Here is a 12,829-nt window from a genome sequence, read left to right on the forward strand (position 1 = left end):
CACACCCGCAATTGATCACCCCACGGCTGTTTCTGCAGTTGGGACCACCACTCCCATCACTCCCAGGAATAAGAATCGTAGACCCCAAACAGCAAAACACTCCTTAGGGGCTCCTGGTTACATCCTAGCATCTGACGGGACAATTGTGCATCGTAAAGAACTTAACCGTTACGAGCAACAGCTGCGTGAACAGAAGTCTGTTAAGCCTGCCACTCCAGCCTTGAACCAGTGCAGTTCGGTTACTACCCCCCGGCACCCAGAGGTGCCTTGGGTACAGGGCAGCTTCGTGACCCCTGGTGCATGGACAGCCAAGAAAGAGGGAGTACGGAACCGTGCCATCATGTCTATGTATCCAGCAGCCAATACCACTATGTCTTACAACTGCACTGCAGATGACCTTTCCTCAGACTGTGTCATTGCCTCTAACGCAACTGTAGTAAGAAAGGAGGACCTGCACGTATTTGAAAAAGCTCTACGTGCTAGGACTAAGTGTTCTTACCACAGGTTTTGATACTGCCTCTCTACAGTCCCAGGAGCACCCGGAGGCTGCTCCTTGGGGAGGGGGTACTGTCAGGAACCACTTTTTGCTGCCTGAACCATGGCTTTTTCATACCTGTGCCATTTACATCTGCTACCACTAGTGGCCACCCTCCGCCCTCTGGAGCACTCAGAACTCAGGTGTGCCTTGTTACCTGGGTTGAGCCCTAGTGAATACATCCAGCTGGGCCTTGTTACCTGGATTGCCCTGCCTTTATGAACCTGCCCTGCCCTTCACTCAGGGCCTTTGTATTGAAGTCTATGGACCTTCCTGCTGTGGCTCTGCACCTGTACTGTTCCTGGTTCCCTGCTTTTGTGTCCTTCCAAGTGGACTCCCTGCTTTTGTGTCCTTCCAAGTGTTCTCCCTGCTATTGTGTCCTTCCAAGTGGACTCCCTGCTATTGTGTCCTTCCAAGTGGACTCCCTGCTATTGTGTCCTTCCAAGTGGACTCCCTGCTATTGTGTCCTTCCAAGTGGACTCCCTGCTATTGTGTCCTTCCAAGTGGACTACCTGCTATTGTGTCCTTCCAAGTGGACTCCCTGCTATTGTGTCCTTCCAAGTGGACTCCCTGCTATTGTGTCCTTCCAAGTGGACTCCCTGCTTTTCGTACCCTTCCAAGCGGGCTGTGTGCCTTTCGTACCCTTCCAAGTGGGCTGTGTGCCTTTTGTACCCTTCCAAGTGGGCTGTGTGCCTTTTGTACCCTTCCAAGTGGGCTGTGTGCCTTTTGTACCCTTCCAAGTGGGCTGTGTGCCTTTTGTGCCCTTCCAAGCAGGCTCTCTGTCTGTCGCGCCCTTCCAAGCGGGCTCCCTGCCAAAAGACTTATTACCTGTATTCTATTTTGCCATACGTCCAGTTACTTGCTTAGACTATTACCCTTGTTTGCTGGTCCTGTTATATACATAAAATACACTGCTTTACCTGGATTTCTGTTTGTGGTATCTTTGTTTGCATAATCATGCACCGTGGGTTACATACTGAACCCCAAGTATCCCCTGCGCATGGGCTCCTACCCGACCTGATCACCCGAGTCCTGACAAACATTTTGTGTTTATAGTTCTAAGCCTTACATTTGTAAAGGCCCAAACATGTGGCAGTAACCCCGTATGTCTTACACACACCGCCACAACAATATCAGCCCTTAAAATAAGTATAACCCACTACACCTAATTCACCAAATTAAAGTCAATTACGCTACCGCCACATAGACGTCAGCAAGCTTATGTCATGGAGGCTGAAGCTTTGATTGATCAATTGAGGTACTATTTTCTGACATTGGCACCCAAATTTCATACATGCTTCTGGGTCACTGATGTGAATAGGAAGCTGCTTGGTGCAAAGCAAGAACTTGTATTTATGTTTATGCATGGAATGACGGTGTCCATAGCAGATGACTTGTCTGCCGACTTTATGACATCATTATTGTGTTCTGCACAGTACTGGAAACACCCAAAAGTTATAGCTGGCATTGAAAAACCACAGGTCAGCAGGGCTGATTTCCTAAAATAAAAGTTAACAGGGCATAAGATTTTGGGTCCTTCTGTAGGCCCAGGTCCCACTTGCTTGTCGGGTTCTCATGCTATAAACTGTTATCACTCAAATGCAAACTTTGCTAGGATGGTCCTTAAAGGAACTGGGTAGTCAACCTGACATAACCCTGCTAAAACTCAGCTTTGGGAACCAGACAGAATATTTATGGCGCCAGCTTGGAAATGATTTTGAAGCCAAGGATTGATGCTTCCATAGATAAAAGCTAGTAGGATTTTGGAAGCCATAGAATCTTGGCTCCTGGAATCCTTCCAGTCCTGACCGGGCCATTGAAAAAAAGAAAAGATAATTTTCTGATTAAAAAAAAAAGTATACCTCCTTACACTCATAGTAATTAACCATTTTCTCTTGGCCAGAGGGAATTATTTAAGATTCAGCACAGACACTAGAATTCTTTATTTCTTTTTGTTTGGGAGTTAGTCATGCAGGTCTAGTCAATTACCCTGTAATTAAGACTGAACACTTCTAGCCAGGGGCTGATATTTTGTGGCCTGTTAGCTCAACCAACAAGAGATAACACGGAAGGCAATATAAATGTGGCATTCTAGACCCAGTTGTTTTAAGTATATTTGTGCATTGCGTTATAATGGTGCAGTCACCACAGTAACCAGGGCAATGGTGAAGATAAATAGAAATTGTGTTATTCTGTAACACTCCTAATATAAATCTGAGGGCTACCACCTAACGCTTTCCAGGCATGCAGGATGTTTAGCTCTACATCTGCAGGGCTACAACCATCTGCTGAACAAAATTATGTTTATTGAATGTCCGTATTAACCCCAGTCCAAACATTCTTCAGAAAGTGTGCTACCAAGAATGATTTGATTTGTAAAGAACACTAAAACCACCGACACAAAACATAAATACAGGAGCTAGAAAGTAAACATCCTCTGCTATTTTCTTAAGTAACCTAGCCGTGAAAGCCAGGCTTCCACAGGCGCTTCCAGCTGTCTTGCATCTGCAAGTTAATATTCCAAATTTCCTGATCACTGCTAGGAGCATCATGTTCCAGGCCAGGTGCTACATTTCTGGGGCAAGGGTTTTCACACTGCCCCCCATCTCATTGAACTTCTTTTTTTTTTTACAATATGTCAACACAGTCATTAAAGCATTTTAAACGTCAGCTCCTTTGTAGTGTGATCTGCAAACATACAATCATGACATATGTTCCGTTGTTCTTTCTCAGTGCAGTTGTAGTAAAGTAGGAAAAGTACACAGGTAGTATGCATACCAAGGCTGTTTGATGTTTTCTAGACTGGTGGTTGGAGTTCAGCTGTGAAAATACCGGTACTTAAAATTAGGCATCTGAGACAACCCGGATAAAAGGAATAGCAACCTCAAAATAATGAATTCTGTATAGTATAAAGCAGCCATATAGCTTATCAACCATTCCACCCAACTCCAGGGGTTATTATCAATAATATACACAATAAACCTGAATAACTGTGAATGCAGCACTCCTTTTTACTGTAAAAGCCTTCAGACACTTCAGGAAGAAGGCAAAACCTCCAGTTGAGGAGGCCACCATAGTATTTTACAATGTGAATTTTTTTGCAACCCTTTCAAGGGCTAAATTTGTGGCTAGTTTCATTCAAGATAAAGGTGAACTTGACTTGTAGGAAATTATTAATGCTTGGAAAAATATTATCTTTAGTACTAATTTGTATATCAGAAGACACATATACTTTATTCTTATAAGCAAGATTTCACGTACAATTATTAATTATTCCCCAGTTCAATAGCTTAATGTATGTTTGGGTGATGGTTTTAAACTGGCGAATTTACCCATATTCAACCAAGTATGGTTGTAGCAGTGTGATGCGTTTGGACATCATAGTAAGTGGTCCATTGTGGGGAAAACAGATCACCATAAAAACCAAGGGTGCGTAATAATCAACACCTAAAAGTTCAAAGATTATTTTCTTATTGATCATTTGATGGGCTGGTTATTTCTTTTCTTTGTATTGAGGGTAACAATCTATCCCATATATATCAGGATATATATATATTAAAACATTCATAAGGTAATATCATTTTTAACTTTGCCTCGTTGTCATGACCCTCTATGAGAGATTACCTCCAAGGCATTTTACACATATACCTGCTCTCAGAAAAGCAGGTTTTTGCAAACAGAAGTTCAACAAAGCAACACAGGAAATGAAATTTGGTATGAATGGGAAAAGAGCCCTGGAGAGGAACTAAAGCCAGACGCCTGAAGACATGCTTGGAATTCTACATCTAAAGCTATATAAATATTCAAATAAATTAAAATATATACATAGCGATATCAAGATAATAAACCACAGGAGGAAGACTCCAAAAAAAAATAAAACACACAATACTACAGTGTTTCTAACAACTGGTGAGGCCATTCATTCCATGTTAAGAAAATCATGTCTGAGAATAATCGTTGTTAACTCTTGCTTAAAGTATCAAACATTCTAAATGTTTAAAATGTACTATTTCTCAAGGCCCTTAGTGTATTGGAAGGAGGTGATTCTCTATGACCTACAAAGTTCTACGGGTTTCTATTTTTATTATAGCTGGGTCTCAACGCTCAATGGCTGCATGTGAGTGGGGTCAAGTCAGGTAGGTAGGGTTGGCTGCATACACGGGTTTGGGCTAGCGTACAGTGGACTATCGAAGGGGTGAGAGTGGAAGGAGCTGAGTCAAAGAAGGGAGAATCTGGAGAATAATGTAGGAAGGGTAGCCCATACAGCCAAGCCCCATAAAGAACACGGACTGCTGAGTAATATGATGTGACTTCTGTTCTGAACCCACATATTACTGTTGCTTACCTCACCTCAAACTACGCATCACCTTCGTTCTCTTTAAAGGATGTTTATTGTACTCAACAATCAAAGAACAAAAGGCTGTGGGGGGAAAGCAAGTGGTAACATCCACACAGCGGGTTATCTTCAATTTTTCTTTTGCTTTTCTTACTACCTATGGTTTTAATTGCTTAGAAGAAGGACACAAACTGAAAAGTATCTTTGAATATTCCATATAGGTCCTAACTTTGTTAAAAATATGGATAACTAAAATGTAGCTGTTATTTATTGATTTATGTCGTATCATCATATTCTGTAAAGCTTTACAATGGGCGACAAGTAGTGTCGCACATAACAAGTAGGACATACAGAACAATGCTTAGGTAATTGTTCATAAAGATCCTTTGCTTTTATCATTCTTTCAAATGATAAAAGGTTAAAACTTGACATATATTAAAAGAAAATATGTATTGATCACTGAGCAAAGCTCCCAATAAAAGGAATGTGGTATGAAGATAAGTTATCAGAACTTAAAAGGTCAGAGGCATACATAAGCTAAAGCCAGTCAAAATAATGGAAGGAATGTGCAGATTTGCAGTTTCATGGCTCTAGAAACATGAACACAGATAACAAAACCCTACAGTTTTTTTGGCAATTGAACTGCATGATTGCTTCATAAAGTAGAGCACTAACCAGACAGGCAAGCATGAGGGTAGCAAGAAAGTAAACAGGAAAACACTGCGATCCCAGGTCAGGAAGAATGCCCGAGCGAGCCCTTTGTTTGCCTTAATGTATTATATCTTTATCTAGAGCATCAACATTGAATTTTAAACATAATTGTATTCAAAGGCACTGTGTCACTTAGACAAAATGTTAATTACAAGCTCTTGCATGTTAAGTAAATTAACCTTTTACAGATCTGTCATTTTATTATTTCATTTGAAGGTTTAATTGCGTAAAAAGTCTTATCAGTTCATGTTTTTTTTTGTGTCACTTGACAAGTGTTTCCCCCAAAAATGAAAATTAGGCAACTTGCATGAATATATAATTATTTCTGAGAAGAGTTTGCACTTTTGACAGCGCTAGAAATGATGTTTCCATGTTTCATTACAAAAGTGTGACATTTAGCAGTGTATGGAGAACAAGACATTTAAGTTATATTATTAACATGTTCTTTTTAAGATTGGTCCATCAGGCATGGCAGATTATCTTTATGTTGTTTGGATATATATATAACTTTAAAACATGACATTTTATCAACATTTCTTGGGAGGTTTTTAGGACAATTCTTCTCTAATAAACGTACTATAATACATTGCTTCATAATATTGTTCTAAAGCAAGAACTGTTCACGGACGATACCAAAAATCACTAACATTGTGCTAATATATAGTGATGACAGCAAAGTAACCAGGGAAAAAGAGTTAATGCTTGATTAAATACACATACATATTGTGTTTTAAATCATCAACTGTAATACTTTAAAAATGAAAACACATTATTCCCCTAACACATAAATGAATTTGTGTTCTGAATGTTATTCTACATGGTAAATCTTGTTGTGTTCTGTTTAGGTTTGTTTCCCGCTATACTGAATCTTGCCAGTAATGCCGTTATTACCACTAATGCCACATGTGGTGAAATGGGACCAGAAATGTTTTGTAAACTTGTAGAACATGTGCCAGGGAGGCCAATACGCAACCCTCAATGTAGCATCTGTGATGAGAACAGTTCCAATCCCAAAGGTAAGTTACCCATCTTCTGATATACTGTTGAGTCTATTCACCAACAAATAGTTAAATGGTTTAGTCACATGTCATTACATGCAAGCAATTCATATAGTCACTCAAATACAAAATGTAAAAGTTAAAAAGGCTGAACCCTGTAAGTGCAAAGGGGTGGACAGTGAAGTACCTCATTCACTCCTAGTTCACCGACTTGGATTTTTTGGGGGGAGGGGGGTAAATAGGGTGTTTAATATAAGGTTTATTTTTTTGTACTCAATAACCTTTCCCCCCAGTATATTTTAAACTTCATCCCAGTAAACACTAAATTATGTAGAGCATGGTGGGCTTTATACCCTAATATAGTCTATTATTACCCCCTACCCCACCACATACAGGGTAGGGGATAAAGGTGGATGGGTTGTTGACCCCCTTGCTTAATGTGGGGATCCCTGTTTCATTTCTATTATTATTTTTGTAATTAATCTTTTTTTGGTGTCTGTGTGTGTGGGAGGTTACATGTCACCCCCCTGAGGCTACAAAGAGAAATTTGCAAGCTTCAGCTTATATTTACAAATCACAAGCAATCTGGGGGTTGAATTATTCTGCATATTGCTTGCTTTTTTCAAGCAAGCAATGTGCAGAATAAGTTGTGTGTGTTTGAGTATGTGAGTTAGTAATAGTGAATATATGAATGAGCTGCTACAAATTAAGATTTGTTTGCCAACTTTCATGCACTCACATTGTAGTTAAAAGACCTCATTATGTGTTGTACATCTTGCTGGTTAACTGCAAACAGGCATCGTTATTTCTGTAGTATTTTGTTTACTGACCGGAACCCAATAATCTTCTCACCAAAATATATAGAAATAAAATACTTTCTTACTCCATTTTCTATTCTCTTTCACTTGCAAGCTGGTATATGTTTTTTTATTTGTTTATTTACAGAACGGCACCCGATAACCAATGCAATCGATGGCACTAATGATTGGTGGCAAAGTCCCAGTATTCAGAATGGCAGAATATATCACTGGGTCACCATAACACTGGATTTAAGACAAGTAATTATGACACTTTCTTGTTTTAATGTTTTTTCTAGCTAAAATCTTTTTTTCCTGGTTTTAAATAGCACCTTTCTGCATAGTCCTACACCTTTGCAGTTCTTTATGGCATCTATGTAGTATTTGTGGGAGAATAGTCAACTAAGGGTATGGTGTGACACCAGGGTTATTTTATCTTTTAGTTAGCACAGTTAGAACCAGATTGCCTATACCTTCACATTTTAAAATGTATGGATCAAGTACTGCACAACCCCTACTGTATTAGAAAGACCTTCATTACTCTTTAATTACAAGCATCCTGAATTGGAAATACCACACATATACCAAATGTGTAAGATATCACATTTCCAGTTCCTTCGAACAATCTAAATTACAAGCTAACCAAATAACGTCTGGATCCTTATAAATCTCACATGTACAGTCTTTGTTCCACTTGGAAGTACTCATTATACGGTCCTCTGTTTCTCTATAAATAACCTGTAAACTGCATAATATATGGACTGCTTATCTGTAGTGTTTATGTCTTTTATCTGTGAACTTTCTAAATAGTGCATGTAATACTGTGTAGAAAAAATAGGGGCACACAATGCTTTACATTTAGTTGATAAAGTCAAAATCTCATGGGAAAAAAATATGTTTCTCTTTGAGGATTAAATATAATAATTTATGCATTTCATTAATCAGAGTGTCCTGCTGGGTGATTAAGACTGAGCCATTCAATTATTTGAAAGGAGTAAGGGTGTTTGCCTAGTAGGTTGGGCTCAGATAACAGAGCTACCTCACAGATATGAACGTCTGCCTGAAAATATTATATTTTGCTAAAACTACAACTATTAAATAAGGAAACCATATTTGTAACCTGGTACTAAGTAAAATAAATAGTCACAATTCCCTTTTAATAGTGTGGTTGATCACAATCCAAGAATTTGAAAGGTAACAAAGTAAATGACATTCAAAATAATAAGTATTATTATTATTATTGTATTAGTAATACTAAATTGTTCTGTTACGTGCATGAAATGGACATAGCAGGTCAAAGATATCACTAGGATCAATACTAGAATCAATTCTCGCCAATTCTTTCCCCACCACTGTATCATAAATGCCCCAAATCCTCTTGTGTGTAAAAAATTTACTTTATTTAGGGCATAAGGACAGCTTTAGCATTTGCGACTAGGAATAATTAATTAAACCCTGTATTAGTGCTTCTCATTTTCAGTGTTGGTTAATGCATGATAAGGGGTTTACATTTTAATTCAGTTTACTTTAACCGGGGGATCCATTTGTCTGCTTATTAACCATGCCTAACCACCTTAATGAGAAAGCTAGGGTCACATCTCTACATTATCTCATTATATTAAAAAATAGATTCAATTAAGCTATATGAAAATGTATTGTTTTTTTCAAATTTGGTACGTTTTTGAAACCTCTGAGATTCCAAAGATTTATGTTATTCTACGGCTTTAGCCCAATTAAATATATCAACTTTAATGTAGGACCTCTTGAACAAACATGGCTATAGCCATTTTCCTTATTTAAGGGACAGCCATCATATGCACTTCAATTCATGTGGTTCCTTTAAATGTTCCTGTTGTCTGCTTTGTGAATACATGAGGCTAGGGTTTAGGGTTCTGTAGAATCCCCCACCCCATATGTGTTTGCCCCTTTTCCAAGTCGGGTTTTTTCTTTCCAACCCTGAACTCAGTCCCGACTCAGAAAGGCTAATGTGCCACTATATTTGCTACATTTATGCAGAAAAAAATGACATGTTATTTGTTTCAAAACAGTTGTGGTTTTCATATAATACAATGTTTTGACATTAGATACAATACAGTTCAGAAGTTTGGGGTCATGGAAATTTGTAACTGTGCTAATATAGTTGCAAAACGGGTTTTCTAATGATCAATTAGCCTTTTAAATGTAAACTTGGATTAGCAAACATAACGTGCCATTGGAACACAGGAGTGATGGGAGTGATAGTACGCCAATCAAGATATTCCATACAAAATCAGCTCTTTCCATCTGCAATAGTCATTTAACAACATTAACGACGTCTGCACGGTATTTCTCATCCATTCCATGTTATTCTAATAGACAAAAATGTATTTTCTTTCGAAAACAAGCAAGTTGGTAAGTGACCCCAAACTTTTGAACGGTTGCGTGTATCCATATTAGATATATGTTTTATCTCTGTTATCTCAGTCCAATCATCTAGACGACAAACTAGGTCCTCATCATGCTACCTTGCTGTTAAACGCAGAATGTCTAGTCTAATTAATGGAGTGGACACTCTGACTACTGACTCGAGGAGATTATTTCATTAGATAAACAATACTTTATATCATCGCAATGTCCCATTTAAAATAATGCATCCTAAATTTGCATACGTGTTTGCATGTTATCCCTACAAGCTTTAAGGTATTCATGCATAAATCTACTTATTTGCTCTTTGTGTCAAATATTGTGCAGCAAAAAGAGACATCACTGATCTGGTAAATTTATCCTGAGAGAATCGGCAGTCACGTTGCTCATCCATTATGTTGTAAAGAGACAGTTTTACAGCATGTTGCTTGACTGCCTATTATTTTCCATGGGTTTTTTCCCAGGCCACTGTCATATAGCCATTTATTTGGTGTCAAGGGTTACTTTCATGCCTTATATTCTTAGCAGTTTTATTATATATTTTTCAGCACACTGGGTGAACTTTTTTTTTCTTTAAATACTCTTAAACACTTCCACTGTATTTTCTGGGGACACATTGCATACAATATAAATATATAAGTTTGTGAAAGAAACAAAACACTCTAATAGAATTTGGATTTTAGAAGCCATTTTCCTCCTAGTGGTTGTTGCAATAAATGGGATTATAGTAAGTGGGTGGTGATGTCATTATTTAGATCCTAAAATACATGCAGAATGAGCTGTTCTCTCTTAAGTTCAGAAAGTGTTTTTTATGATGTTAAGCTATTTGTCAACACACTGCTTGTTAGCAGTTTACGCTAATCCTCTTGTATGCCTAAGAATTTTATGTGCCTTTTTACTCTGCCACCTAGTCTATTCTATGGTGTCCTGCAAGGTACAGACCAGTGAAATGTCCCATCTGTGCAACCTCTATATACATCTCTAAGGGTACCAACTGTTAAACTAAGGAAAATAATTAAGTCTGCAACCCAAAATATGTATGCCTCAGTCTGAAGACAAATATAAATCTGATCTTTGTGCTTACAGAATTTCACTCCGCTTACCTCTTCCCGTCGCACACTGTCCCACCCTATCTCGCAATGTTCACACCAGATTAATATCAGTTAGCACACATCAAGCTATGAAAGACAAAAAGTCAATCTTTTATGATAAAATAATGTACACAGAATATTTTAAATAACTTATAAGTTATTAAGCAGGTTTAAAAATAATCACCTAAAATATCTCTTATCATGTAAGTACATAAGGTACATGTTATTAGCAGCAACGGAGGGTATTAATATGCATCCCAGGATTGGTTGGAGAACTTGCGTAAATATAATTACCTTGATAGCTTGCCAATTAATTCATTGCTGTTCCATTGTGTTGTTATGGTATGCACAATTGTATGGATTTCAGGTGTAGAAAGACAACTTTCAGACCAAGGTCATGTTTGACCAATTATACCATTTAGATAACAACATGGTGCCACATCTAGAACATCTAAAATCCTGTCCAGGTCGGGAACTGTTGGTCACGCAGCACTGGGCTTAAAACGAAGGTCCCATCATAGTGCAGATGGGATGTTAGCCCACGGACAACTGGAGGAAATCGGTCCATCAGCCTTAAGTGGCTCCTGTAATCACACTGGACACTCCTTTTCTTGCCCATATGTTACAGAGAGCGATAGTGGGATGTTGTTTGGATGGCAAATTAAAATGTATAATTCATATTGGCTCGTAAGCGGTATAGCTTTAAATTGGTGCTTCTGCATGTTCTCTAAATTGAAGAATGAAACAGGCTACAGGAGAAACATATATTGTTGCAAATACTTGTCCAGTGTGGGCTTACAATGAGCTACATCAGCTGTAGCTTTGTTAAGACTCATGACTCTGGAGCCATTCAGAAAAAATCTCAGCACAAAATGAACCGGCTCATTTGTCGTTCACTCAACCATATAACAAACAGGGAGGCAAGTTAGCAGAATACACAGTGTGGGGGAGAAAATACTGTGATGGTAATATAAGCGCAGTTTCATGGATAAATAGTAATGCACATTACAAACCCCTGAAAAATATATATTAACCCCTTAATGACAAAGCCCGTACATGTACGGGCTCAAAAAGCATTGTTTTCAATGGGTTTAGGGACCGCCCATTATCCTTAAGGGGTTAAGGTTTTCACTTAAGAATGGGAAACACACATATCTAGATTGTAAGCTCAGTTAGCAGGGCTCTCCTTATCTTTTCTTCTTGGAAATCCAAATTATTTTGTACTGCTTACCTGAAGTACAGTTCTGCAAAATATGAGAAATGGATAAATAATAATTAGTTAAGAGCTATAATATGTATTCTCTTTTTGCAAATATCCATATTTGTGCAGTATGTGTATTATGGAAAGAAAAAAAAAATAATACTGGCATATTTTAATCCTTTTGGTGCAAATTGTTAGGAAAATATATCTTTACAAGCGTTTTGCCTGGTACAATTAGGAGGTAACTTATAACCCTGGAAATACAGTTAAGAAAAGACAAATTGAGGGGCAGTGTCTTATAGCAATTGTGTAGCAATAGGAATGAAAAAGAAAATGTTTTTGTGTGAAATATGTATTTAATGAAACATTCTTTTTGTGTGCAGATCTTCCAAGTTGCATACATAATAATTAAAGCAGCAAATTCCCCACGGCCAGGTAACTGGATATTAGAACGTTCTCAGGATGGTGTTGAGTTCACGCCTTGGCAGTATTATGCAATCAGTGACTACGAGTGCTTGAGTCGATACAACGTGACACCAAGACTTGGGCCACCAACGTACAGAAGGGATGATGAAGTGATTTGCACGTCATTTTATTCAAGACTTGTGCCACTGGAACATGGAGAGGCATAATTATTTCAAATTTTACTTTTCCACTGATTAAATAGTTGCAGACTGGTGTAGTATGTATTTATACCCATCACTTTCACCATGATTCATGGAACCTTGCTTTTTTGGTTACATCCCAATGTACGTAA

The 12,829-nt window shown here is 38.2% G+C and overlaps 1 protein-coding gene across 1 annotated transcript in view; it reads left to right on the forward strand.

Annotated features, from left to right (window-relative positions):
* The first annotated feature begins 6,399 nt into the window (after window positions 1-6,399).
* The window catches only part of LOC128497714 (laminin subunit alpha-1-like), a 45,189-nt gene continuing 38,759 nt past the window's right edge, over window positions 6,400-12,829 (forward strand). Inside the window, 3 exon segments of the mRNA XM_053467875.1 lie at window positions 6,400-6,598; window positions 7,526-7,638; window positions 12,456-12,698. Of these exon segments, the coding sequence (XP_053323850.1) occupies window positions 6,400-6,598; window positions 7,526-7,638; window positions 12,456-12,698 (555 nt within the window).

The sequence above is a fragment of the Spea bombifrons genome, chromosome 5 (genome assembly GCF_027358695.1).
Source record: "Spea bombifrons isolate aSpeBom1 chromosome 5, aSpeBom1.2.pri, whole genome shotgun sequence".
Classification (NCBI taxonomy): domain Eukaryota; kingdom Metazoa; phylum Chordata; class Amphibia; order Anura; family Pelobatidae; genus Spea; species Spea bombifrons.